This window comes from Strigops habroptila, chromosome 6, assembly GCF_004027225.2.
Source record: "Strigops habroptila isolate Jane chromosome 6, bStrHab1.2.pri, whole genome shotgun sequence".
Lineage (NCBI taxonomy): Eukaryota > Metazoa > Chordata > Aves > Psittaciformes > Psittacidae > Strigops > Strigops habroptila.
The window spans coordinates 57118241-57145081 of record NC_044282.2 but is presented as its reverse complement, the minus strand read 5'-3'; the positions used below and the strand labels follow the sequence as shown (position 1 = coordinate 57145081).

At 41.9% G+C, this 26841-nt stretch overlaps 2 protein-coding genes across 5 annotated transcripts in view; one reads left to right on the top strand and one right to left on the bottom strand.

Annotated features, from left to right (window-relative positions):
• Positions 1–3839: 3839 nt before the first annotated feature.
• Positions 3840–18124, top strand: MEP1A (meprin A subunit alpha). Of its 2 annotated transcripts, none has more exons than XM_030489426.1 (14): positions 3840–3908; positions 3994–4018; positions 4122–4169; positions 5069–5109; positions 5215–5293; positions 5627–5744; positions 7470–7645; positions 10581–10802; positions 11778–11927; positions 13629–13844; positions 14749–15207; positions 16401–16574; positions 17139–17346; positions 17709–18124. In XM_030489426.1, exons 1-14 carry the CDS (start codon positions 3840–3842, stop codon positions 17854–17856), a joined length of 2133 nt encoding a protein of 710 aa, XP_030345286.1. In that variant the 3' UTR covers positions 17857–18124. The 2 variants fall into 2 exon arrangements, with proteins under 2 accessions (XP_030345286.1, XP_030345284.1); XM_030489424.1 differs by having other exon boundaries at positions 4116–4169.
• A 4081-nt stretch (positions 18125–22205) lies between these two features.
• The window catches only part of ADGRF5 (adhesion G protein-coupled receptor F5), a 46187-nt gene continuing 41551 nt past the window's right edge, over positions 22206–26841 (bottom strand). For all 3 annotated transcript variants that reach the window (XM_030489422.1, XM_030489421.1, XM_030489423.1), the window contains 2 exons: positions 25041–25125; positions 22206–23656 (listed from right to left, as the gene is read on the bottom strand). In XM_030489422.1, the coding sequence (XP_030345282.1) occupies positions 23577–23656; positions 25041–25125 (165 nt within the window). In that variant the 3' untranslated portion in view covers positions 22206–23576. The remainder of the gene's footprint in view (positions 23657–25040; positions 25126–26841) is intronic.

The window sequence follows — 26841 nt, the reverse complement described above, 5'->3', positions numbered from 1 at the left end:
TTTGGCTGTGGTTTGATGGGCAGTTTGCTGGCAGTTTGCAGGGTGTGTGGTTTGCTGACAATGTAAAGGCTCTGGATGTGTGATGGAGCATGTGGTTGGGGAGCTGACAGTGGCTTCCTGCCTCTCGCGGCTGGTGATGGATATATAACTGCTCAGCTTCAAGGAGGGGGAAGAAAAAATGTTTAAAACATAAGTAGTCAGCCTTCAGAAGTTTTCTGAGAGCAAATGCATCAGCAGTTCTGGAAAACAAGCAGCTTTATTGGGTATTTGTAGGGGAACTTACTGCAAAAGGCCAGCAATGCTTATGGGAACACATCCAAGCACTGGCACTTAGCTGAGTGGCATCAGGCAGCAGTTCAGTCATCATTCTCCACATGGTCTCTTCTATTTGTATCGGCTGGCTCCCAGACAGACAGAAAAGTGCAAACCCATAGGTGCAGCAACAGGGTATTTGGAAATCCCCAGTGTGATGCAGTTTGAAAATATCCTTGGTCTCAGGAGAGATGCTTCCTATATAGAGGGGATATGTTGAGGCAATTAGGTGAAACTGATGTATTTGCTCAGTCTTCTTCAAGAATCTGATTTAAAATTGGAATATACAGATTATAGAATCATAGAATCACAGAATCATAAAATAGTTTGGAAGGGACCTTAAAGACCATCTAGTTCCAACCCCTCTGCCACAGGCAGGGACACCTTCCACTAGAGCAGGTTGCTCCAAGCCTTGTCCAGCCTGGCCTTGAACACTGCCAGGGATGGGGCAACCACAGCTTCTCTGGGCAACCTGTGCCAAGGCCTCGCCACTCTCATCATAAAGAATTTCTTCCTAATGTCTAACCTAAATCTCTTCTCTGTCACTTTAAAGCCATTCCCCCCTGTCCTGTCACTACAAGCCCTTGTAAAAAATCCCTCTTCAGCTTTCTTGTCAGCCCCTTTAGGTGCTGGAAGCTGCTCTAAGATGTCCCTGGAGCCTTCTCTTCTCTAGGCTGAACAAGCTCAGCTGTCTCATCCTGTCTCCATAGCAGAGGAACTCCAGCCCTCTGAGCATCTTTGTGGCCTCCTCTGGACTTGCTCCAACAGGTCCATGTCCTCCTTATGTAAGTGAAAGTGTGCTTTTATATCTGAACTGCTGCCAGACCTTGATGAGATACAGAATTGGTGCGGTTTGTCTTATGAAAGTTTGCTCAAGTGTCCAGAGTAAATCTAATCTTCGTTTGCTTCTCTTGAGGAACTCCAGAGTTAGTGCCCATGAGAACAGAGTTTGGCTCAGAGGCGATTTCCTTAAGACTGTTCCCAGATTAGCAAAGGTGCAGGGCATCGGACAATCACCATCCAAGCAGAAAGGTCACAGGATGCTCTTCAGCTGACAAAGAACATCGCTAGAAATTGGCCAGCATTCCCTTTGGAATCTAAACCAAATTCCAGTATGGTTTTCAGGGCACAAGATGAGATTCAGGAGATACTGCTCTTTTGACAGTCTAATCTCCACTGGCTGCAAAATAATCCATCACTGCTGACTAATCGTGGGTGAGATGAATCCTGTCGCCCTTCTGAAGTAAATTTCCTTTGGAAAATGTCAGTGCCTGCAAGGTGGAAACACTTTGTATAAGTAAATAATCATTAAACCCCTGACCCTCATACGGGGGACAGAGCACCGGTCTCAGGTAGGAGAGGACAGTTGAGGGTACACTGTGACAATCCAGACTCAATCCTCATGACCGAGGGCTGTAAACGCCAGGCTGTGAACTCTCCAACAGGAGGATTTCTCCATTGCTTTTCATCAGAAAAAAAGTGCAAAGTTCTTGTTTTCATTGCAGCAGAGAATGGAGAAACTTTTGAAATGGCAAGAACTGCAAGATGGGAAAGCTGCTTCCCATGAATGCTTAACCAGGAACGTGTGCTGCCTAGTAAAATGCAAACAGCAGTCTACATTTCTGGCGTACAGAATGGCCCAGCTTTTCTGCAGGTTGTGTAGGGCATTTGGCAGTACTTCCAAGTCCCCTTCAGCAATAAAAAAAGCAGCTGAAGGCTCTTTGTGCTTTCCCTGAACAGTGCTTTGTACCAGGAGTAATTCACCGCGGGAAATTCAATGGCGTCAAATGGGTGCCAGTGGTCTCCAGAACATTTGCAGCTGCTGGGTGAAATTGTAGTTAAGATTTTCAGTGACTGGTTAGGAGACTGCATTTAGTCTCCAGTTATAAAGAGGTTCAGCTTAATTTCTAGATATTAAATTGAATATGGTCATATTTATAAGGCTCTAGTTTCTGCATCTGAATATTCATTTTGATACCAGGGGCAGTGTTACATTGCCCTATGACAAAGGTGGGAAGTTGTTTCTGTCCAACCACTGAGGGTCTGCTCCATGCCTCCTACTTCTCCACAAGCCTTTCCACCCTTTCCCGTCACCTCCCAGCCCTGCTTCGCATCACCTCGGACCCAGGCCCTCTACCCTATTCCAGCTCAGTAACCCCAGGATCCCCTGCCATGCATGCCTGTAGCTCTCTGCTCTTCCACTTTCCCCTTCTTCCCATGAGATGGCTGCATAACCATAGTCCTCTACAAACTCAAATATATGCCTACAGAATGTCTTATTTATAGACACCCTCTTTAGTTTCTTGGGTAATTTTTAAGTTAAGGGGACTAACACCCAAATGTTTTAAGACTGCTCTGATTTTGCTTCAGTTTTTTTTTGTTCCTTTCTCATGTCCATTGCTACATATCTGCAAATCATGGCCTTTATGCTGTGTTTTGACTCTCTTTGCTCACCTGTGAAAACAGCCTTTACATGATTTATCTTGAGACATGCTTCTCTTTTGGTGGTAATGGAAGCAGCATGTGAGGCACCTCCACAGCACTTTTTCTTGTCTTCCTACTCAAGCTCTCTCTGTTGTGCTGTGGGTGGTTCTGTCTGTGGCACAAACCTTTTCCTACTTAATTGCTGAACATAGAGGTGGACATCTTCACCTTCATCACTTGTAATTTCAGATGTGAAATGAGGAAACAGGATTCAGTTGACTAAATTTCAGGCATTGAGACACTCTGTGGAACATGGGACATTTGCAAGGGGATAACAGGTACGATGCAGGACCTGTGGAAGATCTAGAGCTGTCTGGAGCTTTTGCTCAGTTAGCCCATATGCCCTCACTAACCCACTTCCTGAGAAATAAGACAACAAAGTGCAGGACAAGAGTTTGTCATCTCTGAAGCCCACCAGAAAAGAAAGAAGAATCAGTCTGGAAGGACAAGGATCTATTGATATTTGTAACCACCCGCGGAGGCAAAGAGTGGCATGTTGTGCGCTGGGGCATCAGTCCCGGGATGGGATCAGCTATGGGAAAACACTGTCAGGGCATTCATAATCATCCCTTTTTTATCTCTAATCTTTACAATGTGATGTTAATTATTAATTGAAAACAGCACTAGGCCAAATTCTAATGTCATTGGAGTGCTATAAACCCACAATAATTCTGCTTAAGCATTTGGCTTTCCTCCTGTGTAGTTGAGATCATAATGCTGGCAAATAACAAGCACGGTGGAAGGGGTCAGCAACTTTGGACCAGATTGAGATTGTGCACAAAGTCTGGGTAAGCCTTTCGCCAAGCGCACTGAAGACATGAACTTATCACATTCCTCTCTGTAATATTCCTCCAAAGTGGACTTCGGGAATCGATAACAGCAATGCCATCACGTGCCATTTGCAAAGAAAATCTTGATTTTATAATAATGTTATAAAGGTGGAAAGTTTAAAGCTGGTTGGCTGATGTTCTGTGGAAAGCTCAGCAGCATGCCTTATATATTGCAAGAGATGAGAGGGACCAGCTTCTTTTTCCATTGCAAAAATGGGCTCCAACATCTTCCCACTCTGCCTAGTGCTTCTATTATGCTTTGTTTATGCTACTCCAGCCTCTGTAAGTAGAAACCTGATTTCTACAGGCTCCATTCAGTCCACAGACATCTCATACCTTATAATGGTTGTATTTTATTCTCTTTCAGATCAGGCAGCTCTCCAGTGAAGCTGGTAAGTGATCTGTGAGCTGTTTTGAGTTTCGAAGCATTTTCGTCTGCTTGCTGTCTGCCACCACATCTGAACACGTAATGTTTTGTCTGTCTTGCAGCAACAGATATTGATGCTGGTGAGACAATCAAAGACATTCCAGACATAAACTTAGGTGAGTTCATGTCTAAATTCTTGTAAGGCCTGAAAAATTGTGAGCAAAATGCTGAATTTTTCAGTGTGGTAAAAAAGACAGGGGTGACTGATGGTCAGGTGGTTCATAGTAACGAGAGAAATATAATTAAGTGCACTCTGAATTATCTTCCTCTGGGTTTAACATATGAATCTATCCTACAACTGTAACCCTATGTAAACATGGAATGCAGATGTCTTTCATTTCTGAAGTATGGACAGAATCCACGATGTAAGGCAGTATCATGCTGTATCAATTGGAAAGGCTCTGGAGTCCCACTAGCATTTTCCCCCCATTTCTGTGGTTTTTTTCCTGTATAATTATATATAAATTTCACAAAGCTCACGAAAAGAGCTTATATGTTTATTGAGCTTCTGAATAAGTGGTAAAGAAATCAAATGGAAAAGACACAACACACTTGTGATTTAACAACAGGACAACACTGTACTGTCTTCCTCTATTTTTTTATTTCTTGTAATGCAAATTTCCATATATCCTTTGATGATTTTGCACTGTATAATATTCTTCCTGATGCATTACTCGATATTACTATATTCTCTAGAGCACTGTTTCACGGTATGATTGCTGCCACTGCCTGATAGCAAGCAAGAGGTTATCAAACTAGACATGGAAGATGGTTCCCACCAGATTTCTGCCACCAAAAATTCAGCCATTGCTGAGTAGTAAATATTGAGTAGAAACTACTGTTACTTTTAGTCCTGTCCCTATATTTCAGTGTGAAGAGGCTGGTCCTTTTTTATTTTCTCTAAATGCCCAAGGACATTTATCTTGTATAAGTAAGCTCAATATGATTTATGAGGTGAAATACAGTTGATATTTGATATTTCATTTACATTATCTTTCATTAAATTACTTTTCAGCTGCTGGACTGGACCTCTTTCAGGGTGATATCATGCTCTCTGTAAGTAATTAAAAACTTTATCACTTATCCTAATAGTATTTTTTGATACAAATCAGCCTATATCCCCACCATAGATGCATCATCAGTTGTTAATTCCCTTTTCAGATAAAACCGATAAATGCCCTAAGAAATGAGAGCTACAGATGGAAGTTCCCCATTCCCTATATTCTGGCTGATAACCTAGGTAATGCAAATACTTTATTCAGATTTTAGCTCCCATCCTTATTTACACTGGAGTCACTGTGATTAAAAAAAAGTGTCTTTTTCAGAACTGGTTCTCTCACATTAAAATTCACCAATAACTAGATGGCTCCTTTATATCAAAACCATTTTTTTCCTTCTACAGCTATCATAACAAAACATAATTTAATCAAATTCAATCATTTTTCTTTTCCATTTTTCTTTTCAATCATCTTTCTTTTGGTCCCACATGTATATCTATGTGCATATTTTACCTCTCCAGAATGAATGATCTGCAGTGTGTATTAAAGATACTTTCCTGATGCATGTTTTGCAGATCTGAATGCCAAAGGAGTAATTCTCCAGGCGTTTGAAATGTTCCGTCTTAAGTCTTGCGTTGATTTTAAGCCTTATGAAGGAGAGAGCACCTTTGTATTCTTTACAAAAGAGAGCGGGTAAGGGTTATACCAATTTCTGTTTAGTTTTTCTGTGTAGAATCAGCTGGGAATTAATTCCATATGACTTCAGCAATCTACAAGTTTAATCTAAGTTTGTTGTCAGCAGAGAAAAAGGCCACCAAGAAAGCAACCCATCTTACCTTCTTAGGCACAAAGCTTGCAAGCAGCTGCCTCCCTCTGCTGACTGCAGAGAATATTTAGATGATGAACTTGGAATGGGTATTGGATGTTTGGATGGTTATTCTTTGATGAGGTGAATCCCAATATCGCAGGTTTTTCATTAACTGCTGCCACTTTCCTACCTAGGGTTGTTTTCCATTTCAGTGGTGGGTGAAATGACCCTCATGTACATTCTTTTAACTTATCAAGGATGTGAATAACCAAAATTTAGGTTTTGAAATCTTTAGAAGACAGTTAAAAAAAAAGCTGTGGAAAACCAGTTTATTGTATTATTGCTCTTGTTTTATACTCAGAGATTCATATTTTCAGGAACTGGAAAGATTTTATTTCCTCCATCTGGAAGTGTTTTGAAAGAACATCTAGAAAAGCACAAAAATCTTCTCAGTACATCAGCTGTGAATATTTCTTGTTCTCCCAGAACTTCATAATGGCCTATAAGCACTCATATTTCTGCCCTCAGCTCACTCTTGGGTAATATGTCCTATGACACTTCTCTTACAAGACTACAAGCACCATGATTTTTTACAAGTTGGTGCTGAAGAGCCTGGTACTAGAAACAACCTGGTAGCCACTATTCAAGAGATCATATGCACAAGCTCTTTGTTTTCAGTACCCACATTAACATGTTCAGAGTTCCTTCAGCAAACTCAACCTGACACTGTTTTGTGATGTGCAGATAAAGCTAACAGTCCAAGCAGATGCTCTTTAACACTTGCTTCTCATATCACCCTTAGGCAACCCTAAAAAGTTCCCAGTGAATTGTCTGAGGAGCTCCTTTCCTCCTCAGTCACGATTAGCTTCTGCTGAGTCACAGATATGGGGCTGAGACCTCATAGAAGTATGTAATTTCACACCTATGGCCAATGCATTGTATAGTTGCTGTTAAAAAGGACCAAAGGCTGCTATTCTAAATCATAGAATCATAGAATCATAGAATCATAGAATCATAGAATGGTTTGGGTTGGAAAGGACCTTAAAGATCATCTATGACCATGGACATCTTCCACTAGACTAGGTTGCTCCAAGCCCCATCCAACCTGGCCTTGAACACTGCCAGGGACGGGGCAGCCACAGCTTCTCTGGGCAACCTGTGCCAGTGTCTCACCACCCTCACAGAGAAAAAATTCTTCCTAAGATCTCATCTAAATCCTCCTAGATCTTTTCTGTAGACCAAGTGATTGTGAAAAAAACTCAGTCTTTTTGACAAGTTTGCTGTTTCTTGACATGTTTCTTGGAAAAATGGCAGCCGATACAAGACTAAACTTCTGGAGATCTCAAAAATCAGGGCTGTGCTTGTCTAACATAGAGGGTAAGCAAGATGCTAGCCTCATGCAAGTGATAATGAGTATGTTTTGGGGGTTTAGTCTGCTTTCAGAGTAGAGTATCTGTAAAGTCTCAAGGTCAGCATCTAAATCATAATTTATGTAACTTCTTTTATATTTAAACCTTTGGGATATTACTTCAAATCCAATGAGCAGACTGAGAACTTTTAGAGTAAAGAAAACTCTACTTAACAGACAATAAGATCTCTCTCTTTCTCAGGTGTTGGTCCATGGTTGGGGACCAGCAGACTGGACAGAGCCTGTCTATTGGGGCAGGGTGTGACCACAGAGCAGTTGTGGAACATGAGGTCCTGCATGCTTTAGGATTTTACCATGAGCAGTCGAGGACAGACCGTGATGACTACGTGACGATCTGGTGGGATGAAATTATTGAAGGTGGGTTTTGACCTACAAGTCAGATTTTGCCAAGTCCAGATTCGTCAATATCTTATTTTCCCACCTAGATTTTAAGACTTTCTTAAAGGTGTGATTTTGGAAACGCTGGACCACACCTGAGACCATTGTAAATCAATCTGTAGATGTAGCAGGATTTTGCTACAATTTCTCTGGTGTTTGACCAGAGACTGTCTAAGGCCAGAAGAGAGAAGCTCTGCTTGGAAGTCAGAGTCCTTCCTGGCTCCAGGACTGATCTGTTCTCTGATTTTGAACAAATCGCTTCCCCTCCTGATGAGTCTGTTTTGTCTTGCCATGTAATGTAAATTGTAAACTTACTGGGATGGTGAGCTTTGAGGTGGCTCTTCTTTAATCAAACGTCCTCTCAAAATCTGGAAGGTTTTTATACTTAGAGATTCAGGCTTTCCTGAAACTGGAAAGATTAACTTTGAACATGGAGAAGTCTCAAAATTATTAGATCAGATGGGACACATAAACCAGGGCTCTATCCTGCTCAGTGTGTCTCTGCAGGTTCTTGCTTTCAGGTTTAGTATCATCAGATTCAGTGGCTTTATGAGTTTCAGCAGAGTCTCCACAGTTCCCCTGGTCCCTAGGCACTTTGTCCTGCTGTCTCCTGGGAGATCCGGTTCTCTACAACTTAACAATCACTTATTTGAAGAAGAGTGAATGGGAGTCTGTAGCAAAATCTGAAAGGCATGCTGGCAAAGACACCAACTGTAAACTCTTGTTCCCAGTGGTGGTGCTTTGTGATGCCAGTGATGGCACCAGTGCAGCAAAGATGCCCTGCCATTGCTCATGCTCTGCGTGGACAAACTCATCATTTCAGTCTTCAGGGTTAGGTACTCACCATCCTTGTAAATAAGTGAAAACTACATGAAAAATGGTTATCAGAAAGGAACAAGATTCAGGGAATGCTGTCTTCTCTTTTGGATAGATAAGAACTGCTGGTATGAGCAGTTTCTGATGACATCTAAGAGCAGTATCTGATATTTTGAATTGTTCCAAGTTGAATGGTCTTGTGCATTACTACTTGCCTCTACCCTGTAATCTGTAATGTCTTTTGGAGTGGCTAAGCAGTAGATAGAATGCAGATATTGATTTTGCAGGTCATTATTTTTATTGTTAGGATCAGCACTAAAACCAATTCAGCTTATTACTAACTTAATCTTATCTTGGGTCATGGTGATGAATATAATGATGATGTTCATAGTATCTAGACTCTGACTTTTGAACCCCTTTTTTGCTGTGCACTGTAACTAACTACCTCCAAAGTAAGAAGTTTTGCAATGCACTTAAAATGCACTGTTGTGGGCTCCATGATGTACAAAGGTATGGAAAAGCTCTACAAAACAGTGCCAGTTCTCCATGATTTTTTTTCCCTCCAAAAAAATATATCATTGAGTCCTCCCAGTTTATCTGTGGTGTATTCAGTAGCCACAAATCTAGAACTCTAAAAAAACTAATACAGCTTATGTACTTTAGTGTGACCCTATTCTGAATGGAGTCCTGGAGCTGTCCTGGTATCAGTACAGCCAATTCTATAGGTTTCCATCCATTACTATAAAATCTCATTTTCCAGTTAGGCAAGCTCATTAAGCAGAAAACTTCTGCTCCAGCCATTTGAAAGACGCCTGTTCCTCTAAAGGGAAACAAGGCTGATATGATTGCACTCTCTGTTGCGTGGCTGTGCACATCTGTTCCTGCATTAGTGATCACCAACCTCAGATTTAACAGCATGGTAGCCATTTTTGCCATAATGTATTTTCATAAACTGCAATGCAGATAGCTGGCTGGCAAGAAGAGATCCTCTACTCATGTTGCTGTTGACGGAAAATCCACAAGCCTGATTGATAGACTTCAGAGAAAACCCACAGGACAACCTAATGAAAACGCCGCCTTGCTGCACAGTCTATTTCTTTTAAAAACACATAGAAGTTACCCTTTGCCTGGTAATGATCATTACACAAGCCTGTGCTCTGCCAAGATTTTTTCCGCAGCTATTAAAAGTGATAGCACTTGATCAGCAAGATTCTCACTCTTTTTGATAAAAGGTGTGATTCGAGTACCTGTAAGAAAACAATCTCAAGCTCTTATACAATCTCAGACCTTGGGCTGAAGACCGTTGCACCCAGAATGGACTTGCAGAAGGGAAGGGCAGTCTTTACACAGAGAAGCTGTAATTACCCACCAGTACAGTCATGTGCTGCTTTTTCTTGGAGAAAGTCTCTCTATACTTCCATACCAAAGTATGTGAAATGGCTTCTTTGTCCTAGCAGGCACCTCCATAATGAAAAACTTTTTCTAAGGAGAAATTACTTCACCAAGAAACCATGAAAAACATATTTCTAAAAGACATTTCAATAGAAATATCATAGCAATATTGTCAATCTAGGATAAAAAACATCCCCTTCACCACCATTGCTAATGTATTCTTTGCTTCAAAGAAGAACAGAACCTGGAGCTATGCCAGGAGTGTCATGCTTGTCTCCTTAATGATTGGAAAGCTCCAGGTCCTCTCCTTGTCCGTATGTGATCTAATATCCTGGGAAACATTTGCATCAATATTCACAGGCTCTAGATTGGAGCACATTAATCCTTACATTTAATTCTTCAGGATGCTTACTATCAGACCATATAATCTGACCTCCTATATATCCCATTCTTTACAGAACATTGATATTTGATTTTGAACTTACTGAAGATACATGTAAAGGTGCAGAAGTGCAATCTAAAGACACTGCTTTGTTGTCCAAATGACTTCATAAAGAAATCTTGCTAAATTTGAATATTTCATTGTAAAGTAACTGCTTTTGGGTATATCAATTCTGCTTCATAAAACTATATCCAAGAGGTCATGCTAAAGCCATTTCCTTTCCAATTTATCTAAAAATGAAGCATTTTTTTGTTCTTTTACCAGGCACAGAGCACAATTTTGAGAAGTACGATGACGGCTTCATCACTGATCTGAACACCCCCTATGACTACGAATCACTGATGCACTATCAACCATTTTCATTTAACAAAAACGAAAGCATCCCCACAATCACAGCAAAGATACCAGAATTCAATAACATAATTGGACAACGTCTAGACTTCAGTGCCATTGACCTGGAAAGATTGAATCGCATGTATAACTGCAGTAAGTCATGATTTAGCCATGGCAAACTGTTTCTTTATTGGTACTTGAGCCTGGCTAGTTCACCTCCCTTGTGTCTTTAAACCCACAAAAACTCTTCTTGGATGTTCGTGAGGAGGTATGGGAGAGGACCTGTGGTGTGGAGACCCAAACTGTTTATTCCTTCCTTATCCCTCTCTTTGGCACTGCTAACTTTCATTACTTTTGTCAAAGTTCAATTAGCCAATGAAAGTCAATCCATTCACATCTTTTCTTCCACGTTGCTCCTAGGGGTTCAGACGTGTTTGTGTTCTACTCATGTTTGGGCAGCTTCACTGTGTTTTTGTGACGTGAATGCAACTATACTTTGCCCTTTTGTTACTGATGTTTGGTCTTTAATAGATTATTTTGCACCTGAGATTGGCTAAGTCTAGAGTCCGACACTGTCTAGTTGGTTGCTAAGCTGGTTGAAGATGTTATCAATACATGTGATTGTTAGTGTGAGAGGTTATTGTCCCCATGATCTGTCAACAGAAGCATCAATTTGTAGGCAAACTCAGCTGTACTGGTCCAAGGTAACCGAGTGGACTTTGCTCGAAGTGGAAGAACTGTGCTCGTATTCATCAAGCAGACAAGTGAGCCATGAAGAACCATAACCTCCAGCTGAGGAATGGTTGAATACACTACCACCACTGTTCACAAAGTGACTTGTTTCTCCAAGGCTTGCAAGCAGGCACAAAGACAGCCACCATCAGTCACTGTGTTTCAGCTGCCCCATGGGAGTTTAACTTTCCACAAAGAGGTCAACTCTTGTTACCTTTATGCAGGGAATCCCTCCAGGAATCAGATCTGTCCTCTTTGAGTCTTTGGGCTTGCCTCTGCTGTGGGTTGTCTTCTAGACAGGATGTCTATACTGCTTTAAACAAAACCCCCTAAAATTAGAGCAGAAATTTTAATGAAATACTACTTTTAAAGTAACCATGTGTGCACTTTTTTCAGCTTCAACTCACACTTTTTTGGACCAGTGTTCTTTTGAGATTGAAAATATTTGTGGCATGATTCAGGGCACCACAGATGATCTAGACTGGGTACGTCAACAGAGCAGTGGTGCAGGGCAGGAAGACCACACACTTTCTGGACGCTGTAGAGGTAAAACAAACAGAATGCTTTCCTGTGGAAAAGGGGTTAACTGGAGTAATGGACCCTTGTGCATGTCTGTACTGATATGGTGTGCTTTAAATACAGCATCTTTAAAATCTTTTCTGAACCCGTTGTTGTAGTCAACCCTTGAGAAAACCCAGCACCAGCTATTCTGAAAACACAGGATTATAGGACTGTATTTAAGACACTACCTGGCAAACATCTGAGTTGGACCATTTCTAGTCAAGCAAAAAGCCCTTTTTCTTTCAACGTATCTTGACCCTGTGAGTGTCAGTTTATGGTTGTACTTGTGCTCTTGTTAATCTTTCAACACAGTGGAATGTTCTCCACACAAGCAAGATAAAGTGGGACAAAGAACAATCTTAACTAGAGGCCTTTTAAATATAACCTGGAAAAGGATTTACTGCAACTTCCAAAATCTGAGTAAGAGTTGTGTTACCGAATGAAACAGCACTCATAGCTGCTCATAAATGTCCTGTGTTTGCTCTGTTTGCAAAGCGAATAAGTTAAGCTTGAGGAGTGCTGGTTCTGGAGGTAGAAGAAAGTTGAAAAATATTTTATAATAGCAGTTTAGAGATAATTTTCTTTTTAATATGGTAATTTTTCTGTTTTCAAGGGAAGAAAAAGGTGGAGTCAGCCCCAGTCACAGCTGCAGGGTGTTGGCTTAAAACTGAGAATAAAGATTAAATCTCAATAGGCAATTCTGAAAAGCATGGGCATGATTTGTCATTATTTAGGCAGGGTAAACTACTACAGACTCCAAAAAAAAGTTCCTTTTGCGGTAAATTTTGCCTAAGTACAAAGTGGGGGAATCCTGGCCTAAAGCAGGGGAGGCCCTGGCACAGGTTGCCTAAAGAAGCTGTGGCTGCTCCATCCCTGGCAGTGTTCAAGGCCAGGTTGGATGAGGCTTGGAGCAACCTGCTCTAGCGGAAGATGTCGCTGCCTGTGGCAGGGGCGTTGGAACTAGATAAGCTTTAAGGTCCCTTCCAACCCAAACCATTCCATGATTCTATAATAAGTTCATGTGATACCAAGATATGTGTGCAAACAGTAAATCTCTTGTAAATATCAGGATAAAAGTAGACCCTTGAAATTTAAAGTAAAAACACTTCAGAAAAGGTTAGTGGGAAATTAAACTAGAGGGGCAGTAACTCTTAAATATTTTCCCCAAACTGAGTTTTGAAATGTCCTTGGGCAATCTGTAAAAAAGATCTTCATGTGCAAGTTCAGAAGAGTGCTAGTTTTGTGCCCAGGCCTTCTTTATTACCTTTATCACTGATAAGAAATTATCTTACTCTTTACAAGATAATATAGCGTACGATCTCTAAGATCTCATCTTTAGATTATCTTGAGTATAAATCAAGTAAAAAAAAAATACATTTACTAATTACTTGCAGTCAGCACTGAACACTTGGTCTTACATCTCTGACATTCCTGAGACATCCAACCAGACCAATTAATGCAACATTGACATAAACAGCCATCAATGAGTTCCATATATATGCTAAACTACTAGTCCTGTTCTTATCCTGGTCTGTCTTGGGTGGTTATCACATCCTATTTCCTCTACTATTCGTGTTAAGTAAGTACTACATTAATGCCTACTAAACGAGTGGAGTTGAAATGGTAAATTTGTTCCATGCAGCCAGCAGGAAATCTGGAGACAATAAGACCATGCTTTCTTCACAGATGCTGGCTATTTCATGTACTTCAGCACCAGCTCTGGCGAGGCAGATGAGGTGGCAATCCTAGAGTCTCGAATCCTTTATCCAAAGAGAACTCAGCAGTGCCTCCAATTCTTCTATAAGACCACAGGAAGCCTTTCAGACAAGCTGATCGTCTGGCTTAAGGAGGATGATAGCACTGGAAATGTTCGCAAGTTGAGGAAAATTCAAACCTTTCAAGGTAATTGTGGAAATATGAGGAATATCTAGAATATTGGGGGGAGGGAAGAGTTGCCTTACTGAGGCCATGAATGCAGTGGATTGGCTCAGAAATCAAAAGATTTTCCTGAAGCTACCAGAATATCTTGCAATTGGCTAAGGATTTTGGTATTATATGAGGGCATTTAGCAATGAAACTGTGGGTTGTAATAATGTAATTTAGATGCTTGCAGCCAAAGTCACAATGTTCCTAATAATGTTGTTACACTCAGCAATTGAGAGGGACCCCAAACGCTGCTGGAGATCTGTTGACTAGATCTCCACTGGCTGTATTATGATGTAAGAGTGAGCTATTCAGACGTAATACCTGTGCTCATCTGCAGTCATTAAGAATCCCACCATTTTTACATGGTTGGAAACATAAAAACATATGTAGTTCTGGAAATCTGAACTGATTTCCCACTTTGGGGGATTTTGCTAAATAAGACAAATTCAGCGATGGCACAGTGCATTGATCTTATCAAAACCCAAGACCTGTGATAACCTGCCTGTATCAACCTGCAGCGATTTACAGGGAAGGATAAGTCCCTGGGAAAGTGGCAACAACAGTTAATTAATTCTAACACATTGGGTCATTAACTTGTATCCACTTGTTATGTCTCAGCCCTTAGCCTGTTCCCTTTACACTAGAGACTGTCACTCACAAATGTGTGAAGAGTTCCTAACACAATGTCTCCAAAGCATTTAGATGATAAGGCAATGTGCGTATATTATAATCACAATGCCAACTTAAGATCTCCAGCCTTCAGGACTCTGTGAGAGGTCCAGTTGTTTAAAAATGCATCTGGAATGGGTGGCTAGGAGTAAGCTGGTTCTCATATCACTAATCATGCTGATGGCAATATTTTGCTTTCCTTTTACCAAAGCTGATAATGACTATAACTGGAAAATTGCCCATGTAACCCTCAACGCTCAGAAGAAGTTCCGTTACCTTTTCCAAGGAGTAAAGGGCAACTCGAGCTCTTCATCTGGTGGGATTGCTATTGACGACGTCACACTGACAGAGACTCCTTGTCCCACAGCTGTGTGGGTCATTCGGAATTTCAGCCAATTCCTCGAAAATGCATCAAGTGACGTTATTCAAAGCCCCAGGTTTTATAGCCCTGAGGGTTATGGTTTTGGCATAAGTTTGCATCCCCACTCCACAAGCAGTGGCTACACTCGTATTGCCTTTCACTTGTGCAGTGGAGAGAACGATGGTGTTCTGGAGTGGCCAGCTCTAAATCGCCAAGTTGTACTCACAGTGCTGGACCAGGACCCTGACATCCTGAAAAGGATGTCCTCAAGCAGAAGCTTCACCACAAGCACAGATTATGTTATCTCAGGTAAGCGATGTCTGCCTGGAAGAATGATGAAAATGAAAGCCAAGGAACCTGAGTCAGAGGGCAGAATGTAGGACTCAAGAGCTGAGCAACTTTGGCTGTATTTCCCAATTTGGGACGCTTTCTTGTGTGTGACTCAGAATTCCTGTCTGTGAAAGATCATCTAACATGAAAAGTGACACATAGAAGGTTGGTGTTATTATAAACTACCCCTGGGGTATCTGATTTTGACTCTAAATACAGCGTTCTCCTAAGACCTGGCAATTCCCATTCTACCTGTGTTTTGCCATTATGATAGGTGACATATCACCATAGGATGGTGCAATGACAGCAGAGTGCTGTATTGCATTATTGAATCAGCAATAATTTAAGCCAAAACTGCATTTAAATGCAGTTAAAACTGCATTTTGGAGACTTGGCTAATTTGAACATACATGGTCTGTTCATACATGGAACATACAGCATTCACACTGTAGCTCTATTTAAGAAAAAAACACCTGTGAGATCAGTCTGCAGCATTTGAAGCCTGTCTTGCTTGTCTGGATGTAGGCTGCAGATTATGAACTCTTTCACATAGGGACTACCTCTTAACTCCAGGTTTATATAGCATGTAGCACCACAGTTCCATATCCAGCCCTAGAATTTCCCATGGATATGTTAATTCAAACAAGCAAAACAACAGGACAATAGTGAGCTTGTACAGAATAAAATACTAGAGATGAATCTCCACCCCTCTTCGCTTTTTTCAGTGGAAGCTTAGTACACACTTTTTCAGTAGGAGCTTTTAAACCTTAGGTATGAATATGTTTAACAGAACCATAGCAGTGAACAAAATCTCGTAAATTCTAAACCAGACATACTCAAAAAACCAATAAGGAGTACCCTTATACAGGAGGGAGCTTGCTCTAAGCTGGTGACAACGAGGAGGTAACTTGCTTTTGGTTAGCCCTCAATGAAAGGGGAGTTGTGGAATTTCAATGCCTTCATATGGACTAAGAGTCTTCACGCAGACCATATCTAAGGATCTGCTGGCACCATAATTTGTCAGTCCTCTGTTATTTGTTTGGGTACTTCAGATCTGAACTTGATTTTACAGCATAAGTCCCATTTAACATAGTAATGCAGAAAAAAGTAATGTCATACTTCCAGCTGCAGAACTTTGTGGTTCTTATTCATCACTTATACTCTCTTTGCAGATGATGATGAAACCTCAATATGGGAGAAGCCATCAATTATTGGAAATTTTGATGTGTCATGCAATTGCTATAGAAGTGTATCCTTGGGGTGGAATACCTTCATATCCCACAGCCAGTTAAGACAGAAAAGCTTTCTGAAAAATGATGACCTAATTATTTTTGCAGAATTTAATGGTAAAGACCCTCTTCCTGGTTCTCCTTACAAAAATAGGTGATCTTTTCTACCTTTTTTCATACATTCAAGTAACTATTGCCACTTATCTCTGAGTCATTGTCTCCTCTAATGGGGATCAACTTTTAAGAGCATTTCTGTGTCTAAGTTTCAGGTGGGTGATGTTGACTAAGGTGATTATGAGTTCAGAGGAATCTAAATGGTAGTAAGTTACTGAAGGTTAACTTCTTAGGCAGCTTTAAGCACCCTAACCAGTAGCTGTGTCCATTTCTAAGCATTGAACACACTGGAATGCCATTCCTATTGTTCATATTTTCAAACAGAACGGCCACACTTTTTGCATGATTTTTTGAAATACGGAATATCACTGATTTACCTACCTATTATTTTCTAACTTGTGCTTTAAACATTAAGAACTTTCTGTGGTATGGAAAGAGCTCTGTGAAGGGAAAATGGAGAAGTACCCTCTAGTCCACAAAGCACCCTGTAAGCCCCTGGTATGAAGAATACTACATATAGCATCACTCCTGTCTGATGTCATTCTCCTCTTTTTCCTTTTTTAAAAGACCTAACTCACCTCAATAACACTGAAGTTCCTGTTGAACCTGGACAACTTGCCTTCGAGAAAGGACTCATTCTTGAAAGGCAGAAGAGAGCAGCCCAGGACATACAGCCCGTTGAAGACCAGCTGCCTTATCTGCAAGACCCTTGTGACCCAAACCCTTGCCAGAATGGTGGAGTCTGCGTGAACGTGAAAGGAAGAGCAAGCTGCAGGTACCACAGACTTCTTCCCTGCTTGCCTTGACTTTCTTCTGAACCAAATGATGCAGCTAATAAGTATTCAGAGCTACAAATTTCAGATGTCTAAGCCACTAAGTTTTCAAGGAACAGTAGCAGCAAAACACTTCACTGCATTGACCAGTTTTGACTAGCAACCTTAAGGGGAGACAAAGAAACCCCATTCTGGGGTGCTTCCAGGGTATGTAGATAGCCTCCAAACAAGGTGGTGATGTTGTGACGTGAACCCCTCTGACGGGAACTGCCCACCCAGGATAGTGAGTGTGAGGACCTTGAGGTGGACCTATAGGGCAGGACAAAACTCCTGATCCATGTTAATCTGTACTTGATTTTCCCAGGTGCCCATCAGGACAAGCCTTCTTCTTTACGGGTGAGAGGTGTCAATCATGGCAGGTCCATGGGAACATCCTGGGACTGACAGCTGGTGGAATTGCTGGAACCATTGTCTTAACCATCGTCCTCATTTCCATGATGGCAAGAAGATGAAGAGCTGCAGGGGTATAAATCACAGCCTGATACTATTCCATAGTTCATGAGACATGGTTTTTCAATGAACAATGGTGAATACAGCTTGTAAAAGACCAGTCAGGATATGGATGAGATGCTCTATCAGCAGCTTAGCTGTTTACACTGTAAGACTTCACAGTTAAAGAACATCATGTAGAACTGTTGTCTAATGAAAGTTCATACACTGCCTTCCTTCTGTATGCTTTGAATGTTTCGTTTCTTTGTCTAATACCAAGCAGTGCAACAATGCTGAGAGTCCATGCATTTACTTTCAACCACAGTTCAAAATTAGATTAAATAACTGGTAGTACCTCTCAAAACACCGGAAAAAGTCACACAGAAGCACATATGTTAAGATTCTACAAATGTTTCTATAGAAATTACTCAAGAAATTTGAAGGGTACAAATCAATTTTGGGAATGGATGAAAGGTGACGTGGCCACAGGTTTTGGGAACTTCTAAAGCTCAAATAAAAGTAATCATCACGGGTAAATTGCAAATACTGCACTCAGCGCATGAGCTACAAGCTTAGGAAAAGTCAGGTGCTAAGCATTGGAGTCTTCAGGGATTCCTCTCTCCAGTGAGCCTGCATTACAATTAACTCGTACACTTCCTGTGATCAGTCACTGTAGGATGTAGCTGACAGCATCTCTTGGCTCTCAAACATCATGTCTAATAAAGGTGGCTTTGCCACATTTATTGGAGCAGAATATTGAAAGAATAACTTTCTAAGGGTCTGAAAATCTATATTTAGGCTCCTTAAATAGACCTGTACTGAAGTTGCCCAGAAGCATTGACTAACTGTAGTTTCTAGCCTGACATCTTGTTTGATCTGTACCTCTGAGTAGCAGGTCAGTTCCAGGAAAGCTCCCTAACTCTGACCCCTCAGGAGAAAGACTATAATAAGCCTGGCTTGCCATCTGAAATTACTCTCAGAAGTGGTTTTTGGAAACTCTAGATGAGATTTTTATACTTGTATGAAGGAAAAAATCTGTTTTGTGTGCAAATACAAACAGTAGCTGAAGTGTTGGTCATTTTTGCTCAATGACAAAGCATGCGTAGCGATTTGTTTCTGTTCAAACTTGCATTTAGGGCATTCGTTTTCCTAAAAACAAAGAGCTGTTTCCAGTTGTCCCTTGCTTAACTCGCACCACTTGCATGAGAACTGGGAATTCTGTTGTGGGATAACAAATCCCTTTCTCTCTAACCTCCACCCACAGGCTTTCAGTGCAGAACATCAGTCTTGCTTGTGTGCCCCAGGTGTATGGGTGGTGGAGCTGCAACCCTGGCATGGGTTTGGAGCTGCTGATACCTTGCTTGCCTTACCCACCTATTTTACTTAACAGCATTGAACTGGAACCAACAGTGGTCCAAGGTAATGGAGATTGGTGACCAGGATTATAGGGAATGCAGACACCACATCCTTCTAGCTTCTGCAAAAGATCCATGTAACCTACAGAAGATCCTTTGGAGCCACCAGGTGTCGTCATCATTGCTTGCAGCGCTTGGCTACAGGGGAGAGATGTGAAAGGCACAGCTCAGACTGCCAGCGCAGAAAAGCAAGCGTAGCTTTGCCAGGTCTCAGCTCCAAGTTTAGTCTGTCCCCTAGAAAGAGCTGTCACAGCAGCTATTCTCAAGCAAGGTGCCTGTCCTCTCTCTTTTGGATTTTCTAATCAGCAGTGGCATCACTGACAGGTGTGAACCTGCTTCATTCAGTTACTCAGCCAGGGCAAAACAGGATCTGCAGCCCAGGCTCCCTGGGGCAAAAAGGGTAGAGACTTCCACCATGATTTCTATGGCATTTCAGACTTCAGCTTAAAGACTCAGGTGCTCGCAAACAACCGCACATATCTCTGCTCCCCACCTCACTGCCAGATCTGCTGGTGTTACTCTTTCTAACACTTCCGAGCATCACAGTGAGATGGCTCTTGTGTGGTTGTTTCTTGTCCAAGGCTGGGACTGGAAGTAGATGGTTCTCATGGACACATATTTTCTTTGTTGTTAACAAGACACCTCACCTTCCCAGCACAGCTGGCTGCTGCAGACCCACAGTTAAACAGGGGCTCTCGGTGCAGGGCAGGCTGGCTGGCCACCACTGCTTCAGCCTAAAAGATTTGGGCAATGCTCACAGCAGTGCTGGACTGCAGGCAACCAGGACCCTCTCCTGACATCACTGCTTCTAGTGATTGCTGCTGCCAGGCAGCATGTGGAAAAAATCCTGCAAGCTCTCACTTGGCCCACACACTGGTTTATCTTCCATCTGCAGCTGTGGGAGGGGGACTGCTGCCCAGGAAAGGGAGGGAGCTCCCTGGGCCAGCCTGCGGCACAGAGGACAATGCTGACAACAAGTCAGCAGTGTTACCTCGTGCAATGCACACCCGCTTTCCAAGGGAATGGCAGCTGAGCAGAGATACAACCAGACCACACAATTGTCTAGCACTTTCCTGCTGGAAAGCCAGGGTGAAGCACAGGATACAGCTGATGTGGCGCGCTCAAGCTGCGGGCAGGACAGGCAGGTGACCTGCCAGCCATGGTGCCAACACTGCCTTTCACACACAGCTCTTCTTTCCCGGGTGCAGCAGCTGCATCCCCTTCCCTTGGGGCTGATTTTTGCTGCCCAGTTTAACTAACAAAGGGAAGTGCCATTCCTGCCTGACAAAAAAACCCAGACCTGATGTGCTGAGATGTGCACTGTTCGTTATCCTGCAAAGGGAGGAATGATCTGTGAAGAGGCTGCAGGAGGATTAGCACTACTTATCCCAAGGAAAAAGCTAAGAAGAACTTGGAAAGAGTGTTAAGTTAGAAGAAATTATCCTGGATTTTGTGTCAGTTGTATTGTATATTTTACCCTGGTTTTCTAACAGGAAAGTACTAAGGCAATGACATGGTCCATGCATGAATCTGTCTGTCAGCCCTATTTCTTCTCAACGGCATTGAATCCTATTAGCTGTTGAGAACCAACTCGACCTTTCCAAAATGCAGCTATTTCCTGGACATGTTTGCTGGCACAGTGTAAGAAGTGAATATGCCTGCCAGATTGGTGAGCCATGAAAACATCAGAGATCAGAACATAATTGGTTTCATGGTCCAAAGAAAAGGTATCAAAGCTGCACACCTGTAAACCCCAGTTCTGGGGCACATCATTGATTTTCACTGGCCACTCTAGTGGGGGTTAAATGCTCCTGGGCTCTTTGTATTGTTCATATTAAAGGTTCCCAAAGTCTTTAAAAAATGAAGGGTAAAATCTGGGCTTGAAGCACATGTAAGAGTTTTTCAACAACTGTCACAGTCCAAAACCTCTATTCAGGACATGTGAGAGAAGGCATGTCTCTTCTTCAGAGATCTGTATGTCACAGTCCCCTCCTTTACTATTTTCCCCGACCTGAAATAAATGAGGAAGGTGCCAAGGCGTGACTGCTCTCCATCCAATGCTATAAAAGGTGAATAATCCTTTTTAGAAATTAATTGAACCTGGTGGGTTTTTGTTGCAATGTTTTAAACTTCGTGCAGTTAAGTTCTTGCAGTTAAGCAGGAGGAGGTACATGTGTGACAGCAATCATCAGGAAACAAGCCCTGTGACAGCCCTGACTTCAGGAAGGGGGGTGAATGCAGGGATTTGGGCTTTGGTCAAGACAAAGGGAAAGACTGAGCCAGCTGTCCAAAGCACAAAACTCCTGAGGGGAGAAAGCTGTTGGTGAGTCCACTGCCCACGTTGTCTGGTTTTTGCTGCTGAGGGTTGGTGGGAGGGGTATAGTGTTGTTGCTGCCACGTGTTTCCCCTTCTTCACCATTCAGCACTCCCTTACACTTTTTCTTCTCTTCCCTTTTGTCTGATCTGTGTATAAATACAAGTGCAGTCTTGGCCCCAAATGTTTAAGATTGGCACAGTTAATTTCTGAGCTGCTTCTCTTTCATGAATTGTCATGGCTTTTATAATGCTGGCAAGGACCTTGCCTTTCAAGATCCACCCAAAGATGGCCTTCAGTGCCGGACAGCTCAGCATCACATCACATCCTGATTTCTCATTCACACACAGTCAAGACCCAGGCTTACTAAACTGGGCAGTGTGGTGAAACCTCAGAGATGAAATATCTGCAGAGGTAAAGTGTGGTGGGACTGTGCTGTCTACACGGATTTGTACTTTAGAGTTTATGTCCCGTGCAGTGGGATTGTATGATTCTGTAGCAGGTCAATATTGCACAAGCTACTTCCAGGATGAGTTAGATCAAATGGCTGTCCAAGCGCAAATATTGGTTGGAATAATGTGGAAAAGTCTGATTTTCAAGTTTTCACTGGCCATGCAGTTCAAAGAGATTCTGGACTTTCAAATATTTCTTAATCTCTGTATTCAAGTTCTAGTATTATATCTACATTTTCAAGCAAAAAGAAATTCCTTTCAATGTAAATATTACATTTGATTGATGCTTGTTTATTGTTTTCAGTCATTACCTGCCCATACCAACCCATTGCACATGCCTATAACTATAGTCAACAGTTTCACATCCTGGTTCATCCCAAAGTCCTGGGAATGGGTTCACCACCAGTAGACATAGGCCTGATTCCCCAATGACCATATGGGGCTGTACCACTCAACAGCAGTATTTGATAACGGCCTCAAATCTAAATCTTCACGATTCCACCTATTATATTTTACATTAAATTTTGTAACATCTTTTTGTGCACTATAAATACTTTGCAGGCTCTCTCATAGCCCCCCACTTAAGGCAGGAGTCCTGCCTTTAAAGGTATACAGGCTTGGAAATAACTGTTTCCACAAATGTAATATTAGAGCAATAATTTATATAAAACCTTTCATCCTGCCTGGCACATGGTGGTTTACATTCACTGCAGAGTCTTGACTCTTGAGCCCTCCAGGTGTGATTCTTCTCTGAGAGGACACTCAAACACACAGGCTTTACACAAGATATTCCTTGCATACTTAACACTACTATGCGTTAAATAAATGCAGTTCCCTCTGTGGTAGAGGGCAGCAACCATCTCTCTCTTACCACATATGAAGGGAAGGACAACTATAGTTAAGGATATAAACCTTCTTTTTCTTCAAAAAATGTGCCACATGGAGCTTTTAGTACATTCCATCTGAAGAAGACCATGCAGGAATCATCATGGTCTTCGTTTTATCCAAATCAAAAGTGAAGATCTAAAAGGACCTTCTCAATTGTGAATCTTTAGTTCCAGAAAGTCTTAAATAGAAAGTGGATAGCACTATACCCTATGGCCTTTCCAGACTCTAATACGAGGGCAAGAGACAAGGTATGAGGTACTCGTGTATCTATCTACACAGGCCTTTGGAATCAGTCTGAGAGTTGATAGGGGAAATACTAAAACCACTGGACAACAGCTGTTTATAGCACTGCAGCTCATGGCTCAGTACTGTACAGTGCTAAGAACCCTCTTAAAGGCTGAGAATTCTTCACTCCCAATGTCTTTTCTGGCACTAGGAGGCCTTCAAATCCTTGTCATCTCTTCTGGGATTGGCAGCCCCTGTAAAATTCCACCTTTCAAAGCTTCCCTGCCTTCCACGTTAACCAGAAATGATTATTCCAGAACAATGCACCAAGGCACAGTTTAGTCAAAATGAAGCAGTCCACTTCTTGATGACTCACAGGTACTTTTTGTGTGCGTCTTGGAAAGGGCAGAGGTCCTTTCAGAGCTATGTGATTTAGCATTTGCAGTGCCTCAGTTAAGCAAAGAATATGACTTGGAAGTGTTTTCAGAGGAAGAGCTGGATGGCTCTGAAGAAGATACTCTGTATTTTCCTGCAAAACAAAGCACAGTGGTAAGGACAGGCATAAGGGCAGACAGCCTGGGACATGTTGGCACTTCAAAGCAAGGACAGTTAGACCTGTCCTGATGACCCAGTTGGCTTTGATTTGGTCTGTAGCCCTGATACTAGCTGGATTACAGCAATACCAGCAACCACAGAGGTCAATGTGTTTGGTGACATAGCCAGGATATGTCAGCCTGAACTGATGATTGTACCATGAGGTAGTAATTTACTCGAACAAATGCAGGGGCTTAGTGGTCCTCGTTGAGCATAGTTGGGATGGATCCCAGCTCTCTCCCTCTTGTGACCATGAGACTCTAAACTAAGACCCAAGTACACAGAACCCGTGAGCAGAGTGTGGAAGAGAGTGGTAATAATACAAGATTTTCAGGTGGCAGCACCATGGGAGGCAGTTGTGGGCATGTCTCTTTCTTGTGGTAGGATGCTTCTGTATCTGGGCAGTGTACTCATGTAAACTTACTGTAGCAGAGTCAGAAACCAACTTCTTGTTCCATTATGTGACTAATAAACTGATTCTTAAAAAACAATTGCTTGCCTACATTAAATTCCTCCTTATCCCACTTTGACCAAATGTCACAATCTTCTCTGAACAATGATTGGATGCAAAGATTGCACATTTAGGAAAGAAATTACTCATATTTCCAGCAATGCGTCTTACAAGATAAAGTCATAACTGAAATGTTGATGCCCATTAAATGACAACCAGAGAACTTTTAAAGAGATATAGCTCCAAGGTGGTGAAGAGTACATGAACAGTAAATGAAATGAGGAGCACTGTGTCTTGATAACATTAAGCTCAAAACAAAACTTGTTTAGTGTGTTTTAGAACTGACGAAACATGCCACTATCCAATACTTGTTTTAGGCTTTAAATGGTAAGAGGTAGATTTAGATTAGATACTAGAAAGAAATTCTTCCCTGTGAGGGTGGTGAGACATTGGCACAGGTTGCCCAGAGAAGCTGTGGCTGCCCCATCCCTGGCAGTGTTAAAGGCCAGGTTGGACGCGGCTTTGAGCAACCTGGTCTAGTGGAAGGTGTCCCTGCCCATGACAGGGGGTTGGAACTGTATTGTCTTTAAGGTCCCTTCCAATCCAAACCATTCTATGTTTCTATGAATCTATGATTCTATGATTATGCTGCTAGCATTATGCTACAATTACAATCAATTATGCTAGGGATACCAATGGCTCACTATAGTTCCTTTGTATTAGAAGGTTAAATACCATCTACAGATGGATGGATAGACAAATAGATTGATAGATCTATTGATCTATAGATTGAAAAGACAGCCCTGAGAGCGAGAATACAGGCTAAACCTTGTTTGTACTTCAGTAGGAAAGATTTATTGTCACATACCTGTTTTCCCACATAAGTTGTTAAAGGTTCTTGAAAATGGATAGCTCATAGCAAGCATTGGTGTCACCAGGATCAGGGAGGTTGACTGTAAGAGAAAAGAAATGCTTTTTGTCAAAAGCCTAGAACTTTCTCTGTAGCCACATTGAGGGTAGGCAGAAAAAAATGTTTACAATAAAGCGTTCAGTAGTACAAGCAGGCAACCCACCAGTGGAGAAGTTAGATGTTTGTGAGAGATCAAGTTCACCCATTTGCATGTTTATGATGGCAATGAAGGAGAACAACTTTGAAAGAAACTGCAGGACACAAACAGCCTGCCTCTGACTGCTGGCCAGGGAAGATGGCTTAGGCTCCAGAGTCTGTCATATCAGAAAGTACAGAGTTCTGGTCCTTTATCTGAGGGAATATATCCAGTAAGACAACCAGAAAAGCTGAGATTTTTGTGCTTAGGGATAGTCCTTGAAGGCCAATAGCCTGAGATAATCAGAGGCAAATTTAACTTGGCACACTAGAGGGCATTGGAACACAACTCTACAGTCCAGATGGGAAAGAAGAAAATCTGCTGCTAAAATGAAGTTTCTTTTTCAGTTTTGGAGTGGTTTGGGATTCCTCTAAAGTTGTGTTAAAAAAATGTATGGAAAACACGTGGGGATTTTTTGTTCGGTCCCTCTCTGTTCATTAAGTTGTACCATGGCAGGGGAAATTAGGCAGTTTTGTGTATTGTTGCCTTAATATTGTATATCAAAAGGTGGTAGAGGAAAATGGTATATGAATCACATCTAAAAAGTCTGATCAAAGACTTTGATCTTGCTTTATTTATTCCTTATCAGCAGATCTGCCAAGGAAATATGCCAATTCCCACTGGGGCAGCTTCCACAGTATCAACTAGAGTTGGAAGTGTCTGAAAAGGAATTCAGAATTGCAGTCCAAGACTTGTTATCTCTACTTTATTCTGCTGGATGTGTCAATATAAAAAGGAATGAAAAAACTAACATGCTTAATGGTAGTTTTATCAGTTATTCCTGCCTTTCTTCCTGGGAAAAAGGAATTTTTTCCCATAGTCAGAATAGCACCACATACAGCAGATGTCCTTTTCAAGCCAGAAAGAAGGAACGGTGCTGGGTTCCCAGGAGTAATCTTCCTGCAGAAAGCAATGGAATACTTGGAGTACTGGTTTAAAAAAAACAGGCGGATTATTCTGGGCATCCTAAATGAAGAAAAATGAGGTAGAAACTGCATCTTTCCTGTCTCGTTCTGACACAAGATCTGAGTGTGGCAGATGGTTGGAGCACTTAAAACCTAGAGCGCTGCTCTGTCTCCTTCCGGGCCTTCAGCACATTTCTGGAGGGAGCATGCAGAGAGATCACTACTGGCTCCAATGCTGGTTTGACATCTTTGTTAATGATATAGATGGTGGGAAAAGTGCACCCTCACCAAGTCTGCAAAAGATACAAAACTGGAATGAGTGGCTGGTAATTCAGATGAGTCTGCTGTCATTCAGAGGGACCTCAACAGGCTGGAGAAATGGGATGACAGGAATCTTATGAAGTTTGACAAAGAGAAATGCGAAGTCCTCCTATCCCTGGGGAGGAACATCCCTATGCACCAGGGCATTCTGGGGGCCATCTAACTGGAAAGGAGTAAAAACAGAGCCAAACTTTTCTCCTTGGTGTCTACTAAAAGGACAAGAGGTGGGAATGAAGACAGAGCCAGGCTTTTGTTTTTTGTGCCCAGTGAAAGGACAAGAGGCATTGGGAACAAATAGAAATGCAGGAAATCCCACTTAAGAAGAAACTTTTTCACT

Coding starts and splice junctions, on each gene's coding strand:
- MEP1A (XM_030489424.1), top strand. CDS start 3,840: ATGGGCTCCAACATCTTCCCACTCTGCCTAGTGCTTCTATTATGCTTT. Junction 4,019..4,115: donor GCAGCTCTCCAGTGAAGCTG/GTAAGTGATCTG, acceptor TCTGTCTTGCAG/CAACAGATATTGATGCTGGT. Junction 15,208..16,400: donor CACAGATTATGTTATCTCAG/GTAAGCGATGTC, acceptor CTCTCTTTGCAG/ATGATGATGAAACCTCAATA.